Source organism: Mus musculus, chromosome X (assembly GCF_000001635.26).
Source record: "Mus musculus strain C57BL/6J chromosome X, GRCm38.p6 C57BL/6J".
Lineage (NCBI taxonomy): Eukaryota > Metazoa > Chordata > Mammalia > Rodentia > Muridae > Mus > Mus musculus.
The window spans coordinates 152091322-152112472 of record NC_000086.7 but is presented as its reverse complement, the minus strand read 5'-3'; the positions used below and the strand labels follow the sequence as shown (position 1 = coordinate 152112472).

Genomic DNA, 21151 nt, shown 5'->3' with positions numbered 1-21151 from the left:
TGGGTTTGCTGGCCAGTCACCTCTCTAATTGTCAAGTCCCATGCCCCAATGAAAGACTCTACCTCAAGAAAGAGGGTGGGTGGCTCCCAAGGAATAATTCTGGGTTTAAACTTTAGTATCCACATACATGTGTGTTTGTACACACATACATACATGCACATAAATACATACATAAGGCAAGAATGTGTTTTCTTCACTCCCATTTAACATCATACTGGAAGCCATTAAGACAAGAACAGGAAATAAAGGAAAGGAGATAAAAGGTATTCAGACTGGGACAGAAGAAATGATAAATGAAACTGTCTCTGTCAGAAGATATGATTACCTATGTAGAAAATTTCAAAAGATAAAATAAGCCTCTTGTAACTAATAAATTATGGCAAGGTCGCAAGATAACCAGCTTAGGATACAAAGGCCAACTGCTTTTTTTTTTTTTTTTAAATATAACAGCAAGGAACAGCTGAGATTTGAAACTTTGAAAGACATAGTATCATCTATGTTAACACCCAAAACTTACTTGGGTATAACTCTTAATGAAAACATGTACAAGATCTATATGAGGAAAGATACAAAGCTCTAATGATAAAAACCAAAGACAAGCAAATGAAGTGATGTTCCACGCACACAAAATAGGAAAAAATATCAAAATGTCAATTCTGCCAGCCTCAATCTAGAGAAGTGGTTCGCAACTTGTGGGTGATATGTAATCTCAAAGGGGGTCATGTATCAGATTTCTTGCATATCAGGTCTTTACTAATGTAATGATTCATAACCATAACAAAATTACAGTTATGAAGTAGCAACAAAAATCCTAGAATTTGCTGGACATCAACAGAGTGTTTCTGAAACTTCTATTAAAAGAGGAAGGACCTAGAATAACCAACATAAGAATGACAGAGAAGAAACAGTGAGAACTGGTGCTACCTCACGTCAAGACTTACTCTAATGCTGTAATATAGCGCTGGTGAAAGAATAGATAAGTCTATTAGTAAAATAAGATAGAGAGAATTCTCTCCTAAGCTACGTGTCTCTATGCTCTCAAATCACCATCCCACAAACATGGATCAGGTAATGCAGTTTGTTGAGCCAAGTCAGCGGTTTGTAAAGGACTCAATTTGGCTGGTTAAAAGATGTATAGGGAACAAAACACCCATGGAAGGAGTTACAGAGACAAAGTTTGGAGCTAAGACGAAAGGATGGACTATCCAGAGACTACCCCACCCGGGGATCCATCCCATAATCAGCCACCAAACCCAGACACTATTGCATATGCCAGCAAGATTTTGCTGAAAGGACCCTGATATAGCTATCTCAAGTGAGGCTATGCCAGTGTCTGGCAAATACAGAAGTGGATGCTCACAGTTATCTATTGGATGGAACACAGAGCCCCCAATGTAAGAGCTAGAGAAAGTACCCAAGGAGCTGAAGGGATCTGCAACCCTATAGGTGGAACAACAGTATGAACTAACCAGTACCCCTAGAGCTCATATCTCTAGCTGCATATGAATCAGAAGATGGCCTAGTCGGCCATCATTGGGAAGAGAGGCCCCTTGGTGTTGCAAACTTTATATGCCCGAGTACAGGGAAATTCCAGGGCCAAGAAGCGGGAGTGAGTGGGTAGGGGAGAAGGGTGGGGGGAGGGTATAGGGGACTTTCGGGATAGCATTTGAAATGTATATAAAGAAAATATCTAATAATAATTTTAAAAAATGTACCAAGCCCGGCGGTGGTGGCGCATGACTTTAATCCCAGCACTTGGGAGGCAGAGGTAGGCGGATTTCTGAGTTCGAGGCCAGCCTGCTCTACAAAGTGAGTTCCAGGACAGCCAGGGCTACACAGAGAAACCCTGTCTCGAAAAAACCAAAAAAAAAAAAAAAAAAAAAAAAAAAAAAAAAAAAAAAAAAAAAGTACCAATCTCGACAGAAAAGAATTCCAGAAGATTGCCATGGCCACAACGATAGGATTTGCTATCATGGAATTCATTGGCTTCTTTGTGAAACTGATCCATATCCCTATTAATAACATTACTATGGGTGGCTGAGTCCTTTCTCATCATGGGACAAGTGAACCAATGAGATAGTGATGAGCTCATGAAGTAAAACGTTGCCTGGATGCTTTATGTATTTTGTTTCTTTCCTCCTTCCTATGAGGTTTTCTATTTCTAAATTAAAATAATTTCAAAATAAACCCTTTTTCCATAACAAAAAAATCAGAGAAGATGGAAGTAAGCACAGATCTAATCAATGATCTTGAACAAGGGAGCAAAGGTAATTTAATGGAGAAAAGATTATATATATATATATATATATATATATATATATATATATATCCAAAAGATGCCCCACCCCACCATGTCACAGGGGCACGTGTTCCACTGTGTTCATAGCAGTCTTATTTGTGATAGCCAGAAGCTGGAAAAAACCCAGATGTCCCACAGCAGAGGAATGGATACAGAAAATGTGCTTCATTTACGCAATGGAATACTACTCAGCTATTAAGAAAGTGAACATCCTGAGTTTTGCAGGCAAATGGATGGAACTAGAAAATACCATTCTGAGTGAGGTAACTCAGACCAAAATGGACATGCATGGTATGTACTCACTAATAAATGGATATTAGCCACAAAAAAGTACAGAATACCCAAGATACAGTCCACAGAACTCAAAAAGGTCAACAAGCTTAAGTAGGACACCCCAGTCCCACTTGAGAGAGAGAGAAGAAAGCAATCACAAGTGGGGAGGGAGGGAGGGAGGGACCTGGGAGGTAAAGTGGACAGGGTGGGGAGGATAGGGGAACCTGATCTGGTATCGGGTAAGGGAAAAGGACTGAAGCCCTAAGGGCCAGCAGAAAGAATGGAAACAAGCAACCTCAGGAAATAAGAGGTTGGGGGGACTCCCCAGAATGCACCAGAGACCTGGGAGGTCAGAGACTCCTAGAACTCAAAGGGAGGGAGCTTAGATGAAAAGCCCAACAGTAGGGAGAGGGAACTTATATAGCCCACCTCCAGTAGACAGGACACCATGTGAGGGATGTGGTTGCCATCCCACAGTCACACCTCTGACCCATAATTGTTCCTGTCTGAAAGAATTACAGGGATGGAAATGGAGAGGAGCCTGAGGAAAAGAAGGTCCAGTAACAGACCCAAAGTGGGATCCAGCTCAAGGGGAGGTCCCAAGGCCTCACACTATTACTGAGGCTACGGAGGAAGCGCTCATAAAAAGGGACCTAACATGACCGTACTCTGGAAGACCCAACAAGCAGCTGAAAGAGATATTTGCCCCCAACCAATGGACTTAAGCAGCTGACCCCTGTTGTTGAATTAGGGAAGGCTGAAAGAAGTTGAGGAGAAGGGCGATCCTGTAGGAGGACCAGAAATCTTAATTAATCTGGACTCCTAAGATCTCTCAAACACTGGACCACCAAACAGACAGCACACACGAGCTGATATGAGGCCTCCAACACACATATAGTAGAGGACTTCCAGGTCTGTGTTCATTCAGTGATGAAGCACCTAACCCTCAAGAGACTGGAAGCCTAGGGAGTTTAGAGGTCAGGTTGTGTGGAGGTGGGGGCATCCACGGAGACAAGGGGGTGGAGAGGGGGTATAGGATGTGGAACAGTCGGAGGGTGGATGGGGGGAATAAAATATGGAGTGTAAATAATAAATTAATTAAAAAAAAACAAATGTTTCTGGGACAACTGAACATCTACATGCCAAAGCATTTATCTAGACAGAACTTACATTCTTCACAAAATAGATCAAAATTGATTATAAGCCTTAATATAAAATGCAAAATTATGAACAGAACACCAAACATACAGGTACTAAGATCAGCAATTGATAAATGGGAGCTTATGAAACTGAAAAGCTTCTGTAAGGCAAAGGACACTGTCAATAGGACAAAACAGCAGCCTAGAGATTGGGAAAGGATCCTCACCAACCCTACATCTGACAGCTAAAATCCAAAATATATTTTAAAAAAACCTCAAGAAGCTAAACATTAACAAACCAGATAACCTAATTAAAAATGGGGTACAGAATTCTCAACAGAGGAATCTCTAATGACCAAGAAGCACTTAAAGAAATGTTCAACATTCTTAGCCATCAGAGAAATGCAAATAAAATGACTCTGAGATTCCCTCTTATACCTATCAGAATGACTATGACCAAAACCTCAAGTGACAGCACATGCTGGTGAGGATATGGAGCAAAGGGAACACTTCTCCACTGCTAGTGGGAGTGTAAACTTGTACAATTACTGTGATGGTTTGAATATACTTGGCCCAGGGAGTGGCACTTCTAGGAGGTGTGACCTTGTTGGAGGAAGTGTGTCACTGTGAGGGTGGTCAATGAGATCCTTCTCCTAACCACATGGGACCCAATCTTCTCCTTCAGATGAAGATGTAGAACTCTCAGCTCCTCCTGCACAATGCCTGCCTGGACTCTGCCATGCCCCCACCTTGATGATAATGGACTGAAGCTCTGAACCTGTAAGCAATCCCCATTAAATGTCTTTATATGAGTTGCCTTGGCCGAGCGGTGGTGGTGCACGCCTTTAATCCCAGCACTCGGGAGGCAGAGGCAGGTGGATCTCTGAGTTCGAGGCCAGTCTGGTCTACAAAGTGAGTTCCAGGACAGCCAGGGCTATAGTTGCCTTGGTCATGGTGTCTGTTCACAGCAGTAAAACCCTAAGATAACCACTATGGAAATCAATTTGGTGACTTCTCAGAAAATTCAGAATAGATCTACCTCGAGACCCAGCTATACCACTCCTGGGCACATACCCAAAGGATGACCAACCATATCACAAGGATACTTGCTCAGTTATGTTCATAGCAACTTTATTCATAATATCCGGAAACTGAAAACAACCTAAATGTCCCTCAACTGAAGAATGAATAAAGAAAATGTGGTACATTTACACAATGGAATATTACTCAGCTATTAAAAACAATAACATCTTGAGATTTGCAGGCAAGTGAATGGAACTAGAAAAAAAAAAACATCCTGAGTGAGGTAACCCAGACCCAGAAAGACATGCATGATATGTACTCACTTATAAGTGGATATTAGCTGTAAAGGATAAAAATACTACAATCTACAGACCCAGAGAGGCGAAGTAACAAGGACGGATTAAAAGGGGACACATGAATCTCCCCAAGAAGGAAAAATAGAATAGACATTGTGGGTGGACTGGGTTAAGAGGACTGGACAGGGATAGGAACAGGGATGGGAACAGAAAGGATCAAGTGAGAACAGGACTGAGGGAGAGAGGACTGGGAGAGACAACTGGAATGGGGTGAAAGGATAGAAACTCAGGTTAATGGAAACTCCCAGGAATATATGAGGGTGACCCTAGGTAAGACTCCTACCATGGGGGATTGAAGCTTGATCCTACCATATCCCTAGCCTGCCAATGGAGGGATTGGGACACCAACTCACAAAAGCTTCAGCCTATAATTTGTCAGGGCTACAAGATGTGCTGGAGTAAAGATGGAACATAAATCGAGGGAGTGGCTGGCCAATCAATGACTGGTACAGTTTAAGATCCATGCCATAAGAGGGAGCTCACCCTTGACATTCTGCTATACTTACAGGAGCCTAGCATAAGTGCCATCAGAGAGGCTTTATCCAGCAGCTGAGAGAATCACATACAGAGACCCACAGCCAAATATTAGGCTGGTGGAGCTTGGAGAGTCCTGTGGAAGAGGGAGAGAAGGATTGTAAGAGCCCACAGAATCAACTAACCTGGGCCCATAGGGGCTCACAGACTGAACTGCCAACCAAGAAGGTTGCATGGGACTCACCCAGACCCTCTGAACATATGTAACAGATGTGTAGCTTGATCTTCATGTGGGACTCCTAACAGTGAGAGCAGGTGCTGTCTTTGATTCTGTTGCCTGCCTTAGGGACCCTTTCTCTCTACTGGGCTGCCTTAATAAAAGATGCACCTAGTCTCACTGCAACTTGATATGGCAGGGCTGGTTGAGATTAATGAGAGACTTCCCCTTTTCTAAGAAGAAAGGAAGAAGTGGATGGGGGGGAGGTCTAGGAGAAGAAGAGGGAGGGGAAACTGTATCTGGATTAAAGTAAATAAATTAATCAATAAAATTCTTAAATGCAAAATTATGAAATTCTTAAAACCTAACAAGTAAAATTTAGGAGACCTTGTCTTTAATAATGACTTTTCAGACCTGACATTACACAGACACTATATGAAAGAAAAAAAATCAGTAAGTTGTGTTTTGATAAAACACAAAATTTTACCAGGAAGTGCTGGTGAACACTTTTAATTCCAGAACTCGAGAGGCAGAGGCAGGCAGATCTCTGAGTTGGAGGCCAGCATGGCTACAGAGCAATTTATAGGACAGTCAAGGCTACACAGAGAAACTCTGTCTCAAAAAACAAAAAGAGAGAAAGGAAGTAATACCAGGAAGGCCTGGTATTCAAACCTTGCAAAGAACTTCTTTGTTGCTGGGGATCAACCTAGGGTGTCCCATCAGCTAAGCATGCACTCCACTACAGAAATACAGCCACGTGCAACAAAGAACCATTCAAAGACAACAAGGAAACAAACCAGCTTTAAAATAGACAAAGTTTCTGAGCAGATCCTCAGCAAAGAAAATATACAGACAGCAAAGAACAGTAAAAGATGCTCAACATCATGTGCCATTAGGAAATTGAAAGTTAAAATGATTATCAACACACACTTATTAGAAATGCTGCATTCTGAACACTGAAAACATCAGATGCTGACGAGGATGTGAAACAGGAATTCATTAACTGCTAATGGGAACGCAAAACAGAACAATCATTTCGGGATATAGTTTTAAGCGTTTTTTACAAAGATAAACATCATCTTCCCACATAACCCAATAGTTATATTTCTGGCTATTCACCCTAATGACTTAAAAATAAGTCCACGCAAAAAATCTGCACATAAACATTTATAATAGCTTTCTCATAAGTGCCTATAATTGAAAACAACCAAAATTTTCTTGAACAGGTAAAGTACTATGGTAATCCATATAATAGAATATTAATTCAAGAATAAAAAGAAATGGCTAGACAAGTCACGAAAAGGCATAGATATCCTAGCACTTGAGAGGCAGAGGCAGGTGGATTTCTGAGCTCGAGGCCAGCCTGGTCTACAGAGTGAGTTGCAGGACAGCCAGGGCTATACAGAGACACCCTGTCTGGAAAAAAAGGAAAAAAGAAGAAAAAGAAAAAGAAAAGAAAAAGAAAAAGGGAAATGAAAAGAAAAAGGAAAAGGGAAAGGAAAAGGAAAAGGAAAAGGAAAGGCATAGATAAACCTTAAAAGTGAAGGAGGGCAATCTAGTATGATGACATACTGTATGATTCCAATAATGTGATATTCTGGAAAAGGCAAAACTATGGTGACAGTGACAAAGGGGAGGGGGTTATTGAGCAGAGTAGCACATGCCCTTAATCCTACCATTTGAGAGGTTGAAGCAGGAGGATACGGAGTTCATCCTGGAGGACCCAGAGTCCAGCTTGGGTTACATAGCTACACCTTGTCTTAGAAAAATCAGTGATTAGGACTGGTGAGATGCCTCAATAAGTGCAAGTTCTTGCTGTGAAACCCTGACCATCTGAGTTTTCATCCCCAGAATCCACATAAAGGTAGAGGAGAGAACCAACTACAAGAAGTTGTCTTCTGAATGCTGCATGATGATGATGATAAATTTTAAATTAGTGGCTGTTGGGGGTTGAAGCAGAAAGGATAAGAAGATAGAGCATGGAGAATTTTTTATTATTTAAAGCAATTTTTTTGAGTTTAAAAAATACTTTAATTTGTTCTTCACAAATATAGAGTATAAGGACAGAAGTCATGCCAGTCTTTATGATTATAGCAACAATCATGCCATGGTAGCAATGGGTAGCACATCACCAGTGCTGTTGTTTCCCAGGCAATGGCAAGTGTCTTGCATACCACATTTCTTCTATTTCCACAGCAGTCTTAGGGGGTTACATCCCTCGCTCCTGTGGTTAGATGTCTAAGTGGCAGCTTAGAAGGTAGAGTTTGTCTGAGACCACACTGCAGAGCCTGTATCTAATCATACAATCTGTTTGGCTCTCCCAAGCTAACAATGAACTGGTTTTTTGTTTGTTTGTTTGTTTGTTTGTTTGTTTTTTATTTCAATTTCTTACTCAGAAACTCTGTTAAAGCAATTTTAATTTAAGTAAATTTTGATCATATCCCCCCCAAGTTCTTCCAGATCTCTTCCTCCTCCCTACACACCCAACTTTAAGTTCTTTCTCAACAAACAAAAACCCAATACAAACACAAAACCAAGAAAACACTACCCAAAACAAGAACAAAACAAAACACCAAACTGTAACCAAATAAAAGCACTGTGGAGTCCAAATGGAGTCCATTATATATTGGTCAACTGCTTATGAACATGAGGCCTGTCCTAGAGTGGCTGTTCTACCCAGTGTCACTCCATTGGAGAAAACTGATTTTCTCTCTCCCAGAACTGACAGTTCACTTGTTAACCTTTACCCTACTACTTATTCATTCATTCACTTTTTAAAAATATAACTAAATAAAATATAAAACAAAAACTATCACATTGAAGTTGGATGGTCCAAATCAACAGAAGGATATTGAGCCCAAGCCAAGGCACAAGAATCAAAGACCCACTCATTCACACACTCAGCAATCCCATAACAACACTAAACTGGACGCCATAATATAAGTACAACAGCGGACTGGAGAGATAGCTCAGTGGTTAGGAGCACTGACTGTTCTTCCAGAGGTCCTGAGTTCAATTCCCAGCAATCACACGGTGGCCCACAACCATCTGTAATGGGATCTGATGCCGTCTTCTGGTGTGTGTCTGACGACAGCAACAGTGTACTCACATATATAAAATAAATACATCTATCTATCTATCTATCTATCTATCTATCTATCTATCTATCTATCTATCTATCCATACAATGGTGTTGACCTGTGCAGGCCCTATGCACGCTGCTTCAGCTGCCTCAGTCTCTGTAAGTTCATATGAGCTTTACTCAGTAGACTTAGAGAGCTTGTTTTCCTGGTGTCCTCCATCCCCTCTGGCTCTTTATTTTTAAATTTTTTATTAGATATTTTCTTCATTTACATTTCAAATGTCATCCCAAAAGTCCCCTATACCCTCCCCCAACCCTCCTCCCCTACCCACCCACTCCCACTTCTTGGCCCTGGCATTCTCCTGTACTGGGACATATAAAGGTTGCAAGGCCAAGGGCCTCTCTTACCAATGATGGCCGACTAGGCCATCTTCTGCTACATATGCAGCTAGAGACACAAGCTCTGGGGGTACTGATTAGTTCATATTGTTGTTCCACCTATAGGGTTGCAGACCAGCTCTTGGGTACTTTCTCTAGTTCCTCCATTGGGAGCCCTGTGTTCCATCCTATAGATGACTGTGAGCATCCACTTCTGTTGCCATCCCTTCTGGCTCTTATTCTCTTTCTGCCTCTACTGGGTTCCCGGAGCTAGGAGGGGAAGGATTTGATAGAAACAGCCCTTAGGGCTTAGTGTTCTAAAGTCACTCACTCTGAAATACCTGGCCATGTGCCTCTATATTTGTCCCCTTTTTCTGCAAGAGGAAGTTTCAAACACAGGGAATTTTGGAGGCAGTGAAGTTATTGTGTATGAAACCAAATGATATTTATGCCATATACTGTCAAAACTCATAGAATGAGTTAGGCATCGTGGTTGACAGCTAAAGTCCCAGCATTTGGGAGACTGAAGCAGTTTAAGACTTTCCTGGACAGCATAGTGAGACCTTAACGGAAAAAAAAAAAAAGATAGTGTTGTAAAATATACAATATTGAGAGTGAACCCTAATGTAAACTATGGGCTTAATCAATAATGTATGTAATGATATAATTAATAGTGATGTACTAATACTGGATCACCATTTATAACGAACATATCATACTAATGCAAAATACTAATAGAGGACATTAGGATAGGATGAGAATACATGTGAACTTAATCTCTGTACTTTCTTTTTTAAATTTTAATTTCATTTGTAATTCATTATTTACACTCCATAGTCCATTCCCCATGCCCCCCCTCCATCTTCCAACTGCTCCACATCCCACATCTCCTCCCCACTCCACCCCGTCTCCATGTGGATGCCCACACCCCCCATCCCATCTGACCTCTAAACACCCTGGGGCCTCCAGTCTCTTGAGGGTTAGGTGCATCATCTCTGAATGAACACAGACCCGGCAGTACTCTGCTGTATGTGTGTTGGGGGCCTCATATGTCTGTTTGGTGGTCCAGTGTTTGAGAGATATCTGGGGTCCAGGTTAGTTAAGACTGCTGGTCCTCCTATAGAATTGACCTTCTCCTCAGCTTCTTTCAGCCTTCCCTAATTCAACAACAGGGGTCAGCTGCTTCTGTCCATTGGTTGGGTGCAAATACCTGCCTTTGACTCTTTCAGCTGCTTGTTGGGTATTTCAGAGGGCAGTCATGATAGGTCCCTTTTTGTGAGCTCTCCATAGCCTCAGTAATAGTGTCAGGCCTTGGGCCCTCCCCTTGATCTGGATCCCACTTTGGGCCTGTTACTGGACCTTCTTTTCCTCAGGCTCCTCTCCATTTGCATCCCTGTAATTCTTTCAGAGGTGTGACTGTGGGATGGCAACCCCATCCCTCACTTGATGTCATGTCTACTGGAGGTGGGCTCTATAAGTTCCCTCTCCCTACTGTCAGGCATTTCATCTAAGGACCCTCCCTTTGAATCCTGAGAGTCTCCGACCTCCCAGGTCTCTGGTGCATACTGGGTGGTCCCCCCAACCTCCTATTTCCTGCGGTTGCCTGTTTATATTCTTTCTTCTGGCCCTAAGGGTTTTTTCCTTCACCCAATACCAGATCAGGTTCCCCTCTACCACCACCCCCCACCTTCCCACCCCATCCACTTTCCCTCTCAAGTACCTCCCTCCCTACCTCCCCACTTATGGTTGCTTTCTTCTCTCTCCCAAGTGGGACTGAGTACTTTCAATTTGTTTGTAAATGTGAAACTGCTTTGAAAATAAATGGATGCATGCATGCATACGTATGTGCATGTATACACATATATCACACACACACATGTGGTGCTAGAACTTGAACACAAATCTTCACAATCACCAGGCAAGCACTCTGCCCCTGATCTAAGAGCTATGTCCTCAACAATTACCTGTATTTTTAAAAATGAGTAAAATAGGGGGCTGAAGGGATTGTTCTGTGGTTAAGAACACTGACTGCTCTAGAGGACCCAGGTTCAACTCCCAGCACTTACATGGCAGTCCAAACTGTCTATATAGTCCCAGTTCCAGAGGATTCATCCAATACCCTCTTCTGACCTTTATGGACATACGGACACATAGACACACACACATAAACAAATAGTTTTAAAATGAATAAAGTACTAACTACATGTTAAAACACAGATGAGCTTTGGAAAAGTGCTAAGTCAAAGAAGTTGGTCACAGGAAGTCATATTCTGTATTATTCCATTTTATATGGAATATTAATAAAAGGCAAGCCTATAGAGACAGACAGTAAACTAATGGTTACATCAGGGTGGGGGAATGAGGATACTGATGTATGATAGCTGTGGGGTATAGTTATGACTTAGTGGAGATGTGAAAATATCCTAAAACATATTGTAGTGACAGTCACACAACTGCATGAATATACTAAGAACCATTACATTCTCTACTATAAAGTGTAGTGTATGATTTATGAATTATATATCAACAATGCTACTTAAGAGTCATGGACTACCTAACAGAATGCCTAGTACCAGGTATGAGAAACCTATTTTTTGAGTTTTGGGTTAAGAGGTCCAAGAGAACCCCAAAGTGATATGAGCTATTGCTTTTGCCCTGAATTGTCACCCAGAAGTTGGAGGATAATCCCCAATTGCTGTAGAAACCACACACTTTGGATACAGGCTGTGAAATACTGGGTCTGACCCAATAGCATCCTTCTTGAGGACTAGCTTTCATAGTATCAGAAGTTGCTATGCAAGCTGCCAAGGCAGAAAAATAATGAATAGTACTAACAAGTTGTAATAACTATGAAGCATAACAATGATCATCATGGTAAGACATCCCTAAAGGTGCAATAGTGACACTCATATCTTGGTGGTTACCAACAGCTGTCTGATTGGACTTAAAGCTTGCACGGGTGGAGGAAAATCATATCTGGTACTAGAAACTCTTGTGTGATGAAACTTCCTGTCTACTCACCTCAAATAGGGAACCCATGAGAGACCAAAGTATGAACATCACCAAAGTCCAACTTGATGTACCAATGACTTTTATTGGGGTTACTTACAAGAATATGGGTGTTTTAGGGTTTCTAATTTTTGCAATGAAACACCATAACCAAAAAGCAAGTTGGGGAGGAAAGGGTTTATTTGGCTTACACTTCCACATTGTAGTCCATCATTGAAGAAAGCCAGACAGGAACTCAAACAGAGCAGGAACCTGGGGGCAGGAGCTGATGCAGAGGCATAGAAGGGTTCTGCTTACTGGTTTGCTCAGTCTGCTTTCTTACAGAATCTAGAACCATGAGCCCAAGAAAGGAAGCACCCACAATAGGTTGGGCCCTCCCCCATCAATCATTAATTTTTAAAATGCCTTATGGCTAGATCTTATGTAGACATTTTCTCAGTTGAGCTTTCTTCCTTTCAAATAACTCTAACTGGTGTCAAGCTAACATAAAACTAGCCAGCATAATGGGTGAGGAGTTACTTACAGAAGTTGAAATGACATAAAGACAAATCAATCACCAAAGCCCACCCCAGCATATGTGAAAGTTCACAAAAGCTGGGAAACCTGGAACATGCTGCACAGCATTCAGGTAGCTCAACATGTTGAGGAGTGTCCCATCTAAGCGACTCAGTTGGTCTAAACTTCTTTCAGGCAGCTAGGCAGTCACTCTGGTTTCAGAGTCTGTAGTTCTCTGCTGAGTCTTCTTTGAAGCTCATCTTATCTGAGAGTCTCAAGTGATCTCAGCTTGTTTTTCCTCTGAGTGGGACTCTCAGATTTTACTGTTTACTCTGGTAGGGAATCTGGCTAGTTTCAGGGCTTCCTCCTCCTCCTCCTCCTCCTCCTCCTCCTCCTCCTCCTCCTCCTCCTCCTCCTCCTCCTTTTTTAAAGCTGTTTTTCAGACACACCAGAAGAGGGCATCGGATCCCATTACAGATGGTTGTGAGCCACCACGTGGTTGCTGGGAATTGAACTCAGGTTCTCTGGAGGAGCAGTTAGTGCTCTTATCCGCTGAGCCATCTCTCCAGCCCAGTTTCAGGGCATTCTTGAAGCTTTTTTTATTTTTATCTTTTGTCTCCCTGTTTAGGGAGCTCCCCTGATGCATGGGATATTTTGATCTTGGAGAAAGCTACTAGATAACAGAAACCTAGCCAATTACCCCAGGCTAGTGAGGTTATGAATATTATAGGAGAACAAACCTACTACCACCAGTTTACTTGACCAGCATAATTCCCAACTGCATTCTGAATGTTTATCCATATATCCACAGATAAGTGTAGCTCTCAGCCTTCAGCAAAGAAGCTTCACTTTGCAAAAAACAGACTGTTACAGGAAAAATACAACTGGTTTGAATGCAGAGAGCAACTAATAATGGGGTTCCTAGATCCAATAGACAGAAACATCTACAATGCAACTCCTGCACCTACTATCAAGGAACATCATGGAAGAGGGGTAAAAAGATTATATGAGCCAGAAGATCAGGGTGTCTGCTGTAACATCATATCTCCTAGATGTAACAGGGAAGCTACAGCCATGAAATCTCAGCAATATGGTTGACAAAACAAGACCTGAACACTCCCAACAATAGTTAACATCCAGTGTATATGGAGAAATCTCATGGGTTCTCACCTCTAGATGAAGCAATACAAGCAATTAACAACTGATGATTGAGGAAGATCCCGAATTTCCCTAGATGAACCTCTTAATTGGTTATCCAATATCAATTGCTCAGCCCTGAAATCACACACATACAAGTAACACTAATCAACTCAGCAGGTTGTATCTACATACACGTATGCCAACAATAATTAAAGAAAAAGAGGCCATGAATTTGAGAGGGAGTGGGAGAGAACATGGGAGGAGTTGGAAGGAGAAGACAAGGGGAAATGATGTAATATTTTAATTAAAAATTTTTAAGAACGTACAAGCTAAATGTGGTGACTCACACTTGTAATCCCAGCACTCTGGGGGCTGAAGCAGGATGATTGCAGTGAATTTGAGACCAGTCTGGGGCCAGCCAGAACTGCACAATGAAATTCTGTTTTAAAAAGAACCCTTTGTATATACCCAAGCACACAAGCATGTGTCCTCATTCTAGCTCCCAGAACCTGAAAATGCAGTTGGTCTTCATATCATAGTTTCCCTATCTGCAGTTTCAACTAAGAATTGAAAATATTTTTTTTCAACTTGTGTCTGTACTGTACATATAAAGATTTTTCTTTGTCATTGTTCCTTAAATAACAGAGTATAATAACTATTTACATAGCATTTACATTTTATTAGGTATTATAATCTGGAAATGACTTAAAGTATATGGGAGGATGTGTGTAGGCTATTATGCAAATACTACATCATTTTACATAAGGAACTTGAGTGTCTGTGGGTTTTGGTATCCAAGGAGAGTCCTGGAACCAGTTCCCATTGGCTACTGAAGGATGACTGTGTAGGCTTAGACTATCCACCTAACAGCCACACAAGAAAGTGCTAACAGTGAGATCCTCCGTGTAGAAATGGGGAATGGAAGATGAAGACTAAAGCTCTTGTTTTTCCACTGAATACCTTCTTAAGCCATCTTCTTATGGAAGATTTTATCTTATTCATTTGTTACATACTCCAAAGTTCCCATAAAATACTATTGTTTCCAGATGCCTACATTGCTTTTCCTAACTTCTCTTAAACAATTATCTTTATACTACCTCCCAAAATGTGATACAAGAAAAAAAAATCCCTAAACCTGACCAAAAAAAAAATCTAAAGAAAGCAGGAAAAAAGTCAGGTATGGTGGTGTATACCCTAATCCCAGCACTTGGGAAGTGAAGGCTGGTAGATGAATTTAAGTCCAGCCTCAACTATGCACTAAATGTAAGGCAACTCTGGGCTAAATGAGACCTTATCTCAACTTCCCATTCCTCTGGGAAAAAACATGAAAAAATATGAATATGCCAAAACTATTATAGAAATTAATTCCGTACCTATATCCATTTAATGGAGTATTTTGTGGTAACTTAAATGTTTATAAAGAATTCTAATCAGGTCCCAACAAGATGGCTCAGAAGGTAAAGGTGCCAAGCCTGATGACCTGAGTTTGATTCCAGGAACCAACATAGTGAAAGGAGAAAACAGACGTCCACAAGTTGTCTTCTGACCTCTCTATGTGCATACCACATAATACATACATAATAAATCAATAAATTAATAAATGTAGGAAAAATAAATTTAATTGAAAATGTTTGTGAGATGATGGGAGTATAGAGTTGAACATATTCTATACCCAAATTTGAGCTCAAATTTCCTTTTTAAAAAAGCAATCCAGGCCCAGAAAGGCAAACATGGTATAGTGGTTTGAATATGTTTGGCCCAGGAAGTGGCACTATTAGGGGGTGTGGCTTTGTTGGAGTAGATGTAGCCTTGGAGGAAGTGTGTCACTGTGGGGCTGAGCTTTGAGACACTCCTCCTAGCACCTGGGAGACAGTATTCTCCTGGCTACAGTTAGATCAAGATGTAGAACTCTCAAGTCCTTCTCCAGCACCATGTTTGCCATACTTTCTGCCATGATGATTATGGACTGAACCTCTGAAGCTGCAAGCCAGCACCAATTAAATGCTATCCTTTATAAGAGTTGCCTTGGTTATGGTGTCTCTTCACAAAGATGGAAAGTCTAACTAAGACATGTGATATACACTCACTTATAGATGAATATTAACCATATTCATGCTACAAACTACAGATCCAAAAAATCTAAGAAACAAAGAGGGCACAAGGGGGAATGTTTGAATCTCACTGAGAAAGGGAAATCAATTAGATGGGGCTAAGATTAGAGGGGACTGGATGACTGGGTGAGGAGGGGATGGGGACAGGAACAGCAGGGATAAGATGGGGGGAAGGATGGAGGAAGAGAGTACTAGGACAGACAAGTGGACTGGGGGGGGCATATCTGGGACAAGCTAGAAACCTAAGACAATGGAAACTCTCAGGATTCTATGTGGGTGAGACTCCTAGCAATGGGGGCTATGGAGCCTGAACCAGCCATCTTTTGTAACGAGGCAAGACTTCAATGGAGGGATTGGGACACCAACCCAGCCACAAAACCTTAGACCCACAATTTGTCCTGCCTACAAGATGTTTCAGGGTGAAAGATGGAGCAGAAATTGAGATAAGGGCCAATCAATGACTGGTCCAACTTGAGATCCATGCCATGAGAGGGAGCTAACCTCTGACATTATTTCTGACACTCTGCTCTTCTGTCTGCTATATAAACAGGAGCTTAGTTTAACTGTCATCAAAGAGGCTTCATCCAGCAACTAGTGAAAACAGATGTAGAAGACCACAGCTAAACATTAAGTGGAGCTTGGGGAACCCTGTAGAAAAAGGGGTGGAAGGATTGAAGAAGCCTGAGAGGTCAAAGACACCACAGGAAAATCTAAAGAATTAAATAACCTGGGCCCACGAACCCCTAACTAGAGAGCATACATGGGACAGACCTAGGCCTTCTGCACTTAAGTAACAGTTGTGCACCTGAGTCTTCATGTGGGACATCTAAAGTAGGAGCAGGATCTGCCCCTGACTACATTGTCTGCCTTTGGATCCCTTTCCCCTAACTGGACTGCCTTGTCTAGCCACAATAGAGGAAGATGGACCTAGTCTTACTGCAACTTTGATATGCCAAGGCTGGTTGATATATATATGGGAGGCCTCACCTTTTTTGAGGAGAAGGGGAGGAGCAGTGGATGGCAGGAAGGGAGGGGAGAGGGAGGAACTGGAAGGAGAGGAGGGAGGAGGAGAAGCTGATATCAGGATGTAAAGTAAATAATTAATAAAAATAAAGGCTAAATACATCAATCAAGATTCTAACATTGGTTGTATTTGGGGGTAGAATATGTTTTCACCAGGTAGTATGTATTAGCTCTATAGAGACTTAGGGGTGGAGTATTTTGTTATTTAGGGACTTTGGGGCAGAGGGCTCAGTTACTAATGCTCTTTCAATTAGTCACATGAGTTTAAGTTTCTTGACCTGTGTTTGTTGTTGCTATGGTGGTGGTGGTATAGTTAAGTGGTTCTGGGGATCCAACAAAGGCTCTTGTGAACACTAAACAAGTGCTGTACACTAAACTCAAGTTGGTCAGAGTTAGTGTTGCCATTCGTCTACTTAGCTATACAGCTCTGGTACATTGTCAAAGGTTTTCAATACTTGTTTCCTTAGCTACAAGGGTGTAGTAGTTTCAATGAGTATGTCTCCCATAGACCCATGTGTTTAAACATTTGGTCTCTAGTTGGTGGCACTGTCTGGGGAGGTGCAGGTTTGCTGGAGGAAGTATTGTTCTGGGGTGGGCTTTGAGATGAAAAGTTTTGTACCAGTTCTAGTTCACTCTTGTTTCATGTTTGCATCTGAAGACATGGACTCTCTCAGCTTCCTGCTCCTGCTTGCCATGCCTGCCACTTGCTGCTGTGGCTCCCTGCCATGATGGACTCTTATCCCTCTTCAATTATAACCACAAACACACCTTCTATCTATAAGCTACTTTTATCCATGGTATTTTGTCACAGCAACAAGAAAGAAACAAATATAGAAGTTGGTACCTGAGAATGGGCTGTTGCTGTGAAGTACCAGACCATGACTGGTTTTTGTTTGTTGGTTGGTTGGTTGGTTGGTTGGTTGGTTGGTTGGTTTTGAGGAATATGGAATATTTGGTTTTGAGGAATATGGAAACTGGAAACTTTGGGCTAGAAAAGTGGTTGAACCATTAAGTAGGGCTTAATGGACTTTCTTAGTAGGTGCCTAGAAGACAGTAATGCTGAGAGCAATGTGAGCTACAGAGAACTTTCTCAAAAGGTTTCAGGATGTTTTCTGCCAATGTCCTGAGAATTTCCCTGTGGCTAAATTAACAAGCAATGAACAAATTTCCTTGCTGGAGAAAATTTCAACATAATACACTATTGAATCTGTGCTATGACTACTATTAATCACTCTAATGTAGATTTACAATGAAAAGATCAAGTAGGGCAGAAAGAAATACAAAAATGTACAGCTTGATTGAAAAAGAACACCAGGAAAATTAATGTTGTAGCCAAGGCTTGAGCTGAAAGAGATAAGGAGATTAGCAGCGTTAAGGAGAGGCTACCTGTTCTGCACCAGAATAAAGAGAAGGGTGCCCTCAGGGCAAGAGCCCAGTCAGCTAAGCTTTCAACTTGTGAAAGGAAAAGGCCCAGTAGAGTTTTCTGCTCCTAGAAACCAATAACAAAAAAATTCTACTGCTAATATGATTCAAGGGGGGCAAAGGTTCATCCCTTTGCAGGTAATGGAACTCGGTCACATCATCCTCATGGTATTGGAGTTAGAGGTATAAAGGATGCAAGAGTCAATTCACTGTAGATTCTTCCTCCACAGTTTCAAAGAGTCACTGAGGCCAGGCAGTACACAACAAGGAAGTCCTTACATGAAGGTCCCCAGAGCAAAAGAGACTAGAAGAGGCCATTGCATGAAGTTGTGAAAACAAAGCCTGGGTGCAGACTCCATGATGTTGGAAATGGCAGAGCTATAAGACATCTGCTCACAGTCATCTATTTGGAACACAGGGCCCCAATGGATGAACCCAAGTACCCAAGGGGCTGAAGGGATCTGCAACCCTCTAGGTGGAATAACAGTATGAACTAACCAGTACCCCGGAGCTCGTGTCTCTAGCTGCATATGTATCAGAAGATGGCCTAGTCGGCCATCACTGGAAAGAGAGGTCCCTTGGTCTTGCAAACTTTATATGCCCCAGTACAGGGGAACTCCAGGGCCAAAAAGTGGGAGTGGGTGGGTAGAGGAGCAGGGTGGGGGAGGGTATAGGGAACTTTCAGGATAGCATTTGAAATGTAAATAAAGAATATATCTAATAAAAAAAAAAGACATCTGCTAAGGATTGCTGCATCTGGGGAATGGACGTAGCCCAAGAAAGAGATGTATGCTGCAGGCAACAGAGCTGAAGGGGCTGAGTTGTTTGAGTCCTCAGGAGCTAAAGTCTCAGATACTGAATACAGAGCCACAGGATTTGGAGTTTGCCCTTGCTTTGGTCCAATATTTCCCCACTACACTCCCTTTCTTCTTGGGAATAGTAATGTATATTCTGTGCCATTACATGTTGGAAGTCTGTAATTTGCTTTCTGATTTTACAGGAAGTTACAATTAGGAGACAGCTTCAAGTCTCATAAGAGACTTGCAAACAGTATTGGGACTGTAAAAGAGTATGGAGATTTAAAAAGTTGTCCTTAATGTAGTTTTGTATTATGATATGGCTATGAGCCCATGGGAGCCAGGGAGTGGAATGCAATGGTTTAAACAAGAAGGTTTCATAGACTCATAGACACATGGTCTCCAGTTGGCTGCCCTGCTTGGGGAAGTTCAAGTGGTGCAGCCTTGCTAGAGGAAGTTTTTCACTAGGGTCAGGCTTTAAGATTAAAAACTTTGTGACACTTTCGATTTGCCTCTCTTTGTTTCATGTTTGTGTTTGAAGATGTAAGCTCTCAATTTCCTGCTCTTGCTGCCATGGCTTCCCACCATGATAGATTGTTATCCTTCTGGAACCATAAGTCCAGATAAACCCTCCCTTCCTTCTATAAGTTGATTTTGGTCATGGTGCTTTATCATCTGCAGGAAAGTAACTAATAAAAGGGGCAGGCAAAATAATAGTATTTCTCTCAGAGGGTTCCTCATTTTACACCTTCAGTGCCTGTTTTGGTTATAATCTGATTGATTTGGATTAATAAGCCATCATACCCTGGATCAGATGACCTAGGACACACCTTTTTCTAGATAACCCAGGTTGTGAATTAGTAGAGAGGTTGTAACAGGTAACAGGTAACAGGTGATATGTCCCAGGTTCTCTTGAATGTGAGCAGGCAGTCATGAAACTGAATGCAAATTTTACTGGTCATCAATTCATTTCTGTATTTAGATTCATTTAATGAATGTTCATTGACCATTCCTCTGGCAAGTCCTGGACTTTTCTAGAAACAGGGTCATTGTCTCAAGGAGCTTTCAATCTGATAGGTCATTGAGCCCCAGACATTAGAACCTTGCTGTGTAAGGGGCAAAGAGGAGCTTGAAGGACTGTGAGAACCCAAAGGAAAGAACCGAGCCCACTGAGGAATCAATGTAGGCTGATTACATTTGGACAGCTGAGTTTACTGAGTTGGGGGAGTCAGTGTGAAAGGCCTTTAATAATAATAATAATAATAAACATTGCAAAGATAACTAGAATAGAAAAAGCCTGGAACATTGTAGGAAGAAATTGTTAGTTCAGTGGTGTGAGGCCAAAAATGGCAAAGGATGTCTTGGTGTTTGACAGAGGACAAAATTATGGATGGCCTTAGTTACTAAAGAAAGAAGTAGAACATCATCTTGTGGCGAATGAGGTATTACAGAAGGAAAGAACACATTGGCTTATGTCAGTAGCCTCACATTGCTACTGTACAGCATATTAATCTAAAGACAGTCTAGAAGCTAGGTTGTAGAATTCTGGTCATTGGTGTGAGGGACATTACAACCAAATCAGGGCAGTGACAGAGGATGACTGGTAGACTTGACAGACAGGGGGAAAACAACTGGACCTGTTGGGATCAGCTATGATGAGACAGAGTTTGTCCTGTACATAAGACAGAGGGCAGAGTAGGGTATGCTACATGGGCATAAATGTAAGAAAAACATGCACCAGAGAAACTCTAAGGGATATGGGATAGGACAGGCAAAAAGACCTTTCTGGAGGAGGAGGGATTCAGGTTAAGACTCACTGTGTGACTTTGGTCAATCATGTTGTATTTTTCTGGTCCTTTAGTTTCCACTTGCTAAGTCAGAAGACAGAGACAAACTATGAGGACTGCATTACA

The 21151-nt window shown here is 41.7% G+C and overlaps 1 protein-coding gene across 1 annotated transcript; it reads left to right on the top strand.

Annotated features, from left to right (window-relative positions):
- The first annotated feature begins 1059 nt into the window (after positions 1–1059).
- On the top strand, positions 1060–2041 carry Gm15266 (predicted gene 15266). The gene is made up of 2 exons (XM_003085302.1): positions 1060–1132; positions 1908–2041. The coding sequence occupies exons 1-2, from the start codon at positions 1060–1062 to the stop codon at positions 2039–2041; spliced, it is 207 nt and encodes a 68-aa protein (XP_003085350.1).
- The last annotated feature ends 19110 nt before the right edge of the window (positions 2042–21151 follow it).

Excerpts from the sequence above, each read along its gene's own strand:
- Gm15266 (XM_003085302.1), top strand. The coding sequence starts at position 1,060 with ATGGATCAGGTAATGCAGTTTGTTGAGCCAAGTCAGCGGTTTGTAAAG. Across the intron at positions 1,133-1,907 it reads AATTTGGCTGGTTAAAAGAT|GTACCAATCTCGACAGAAAA; the intron begins GTATAGGGAACA and ends AAAAAAAAAAAA.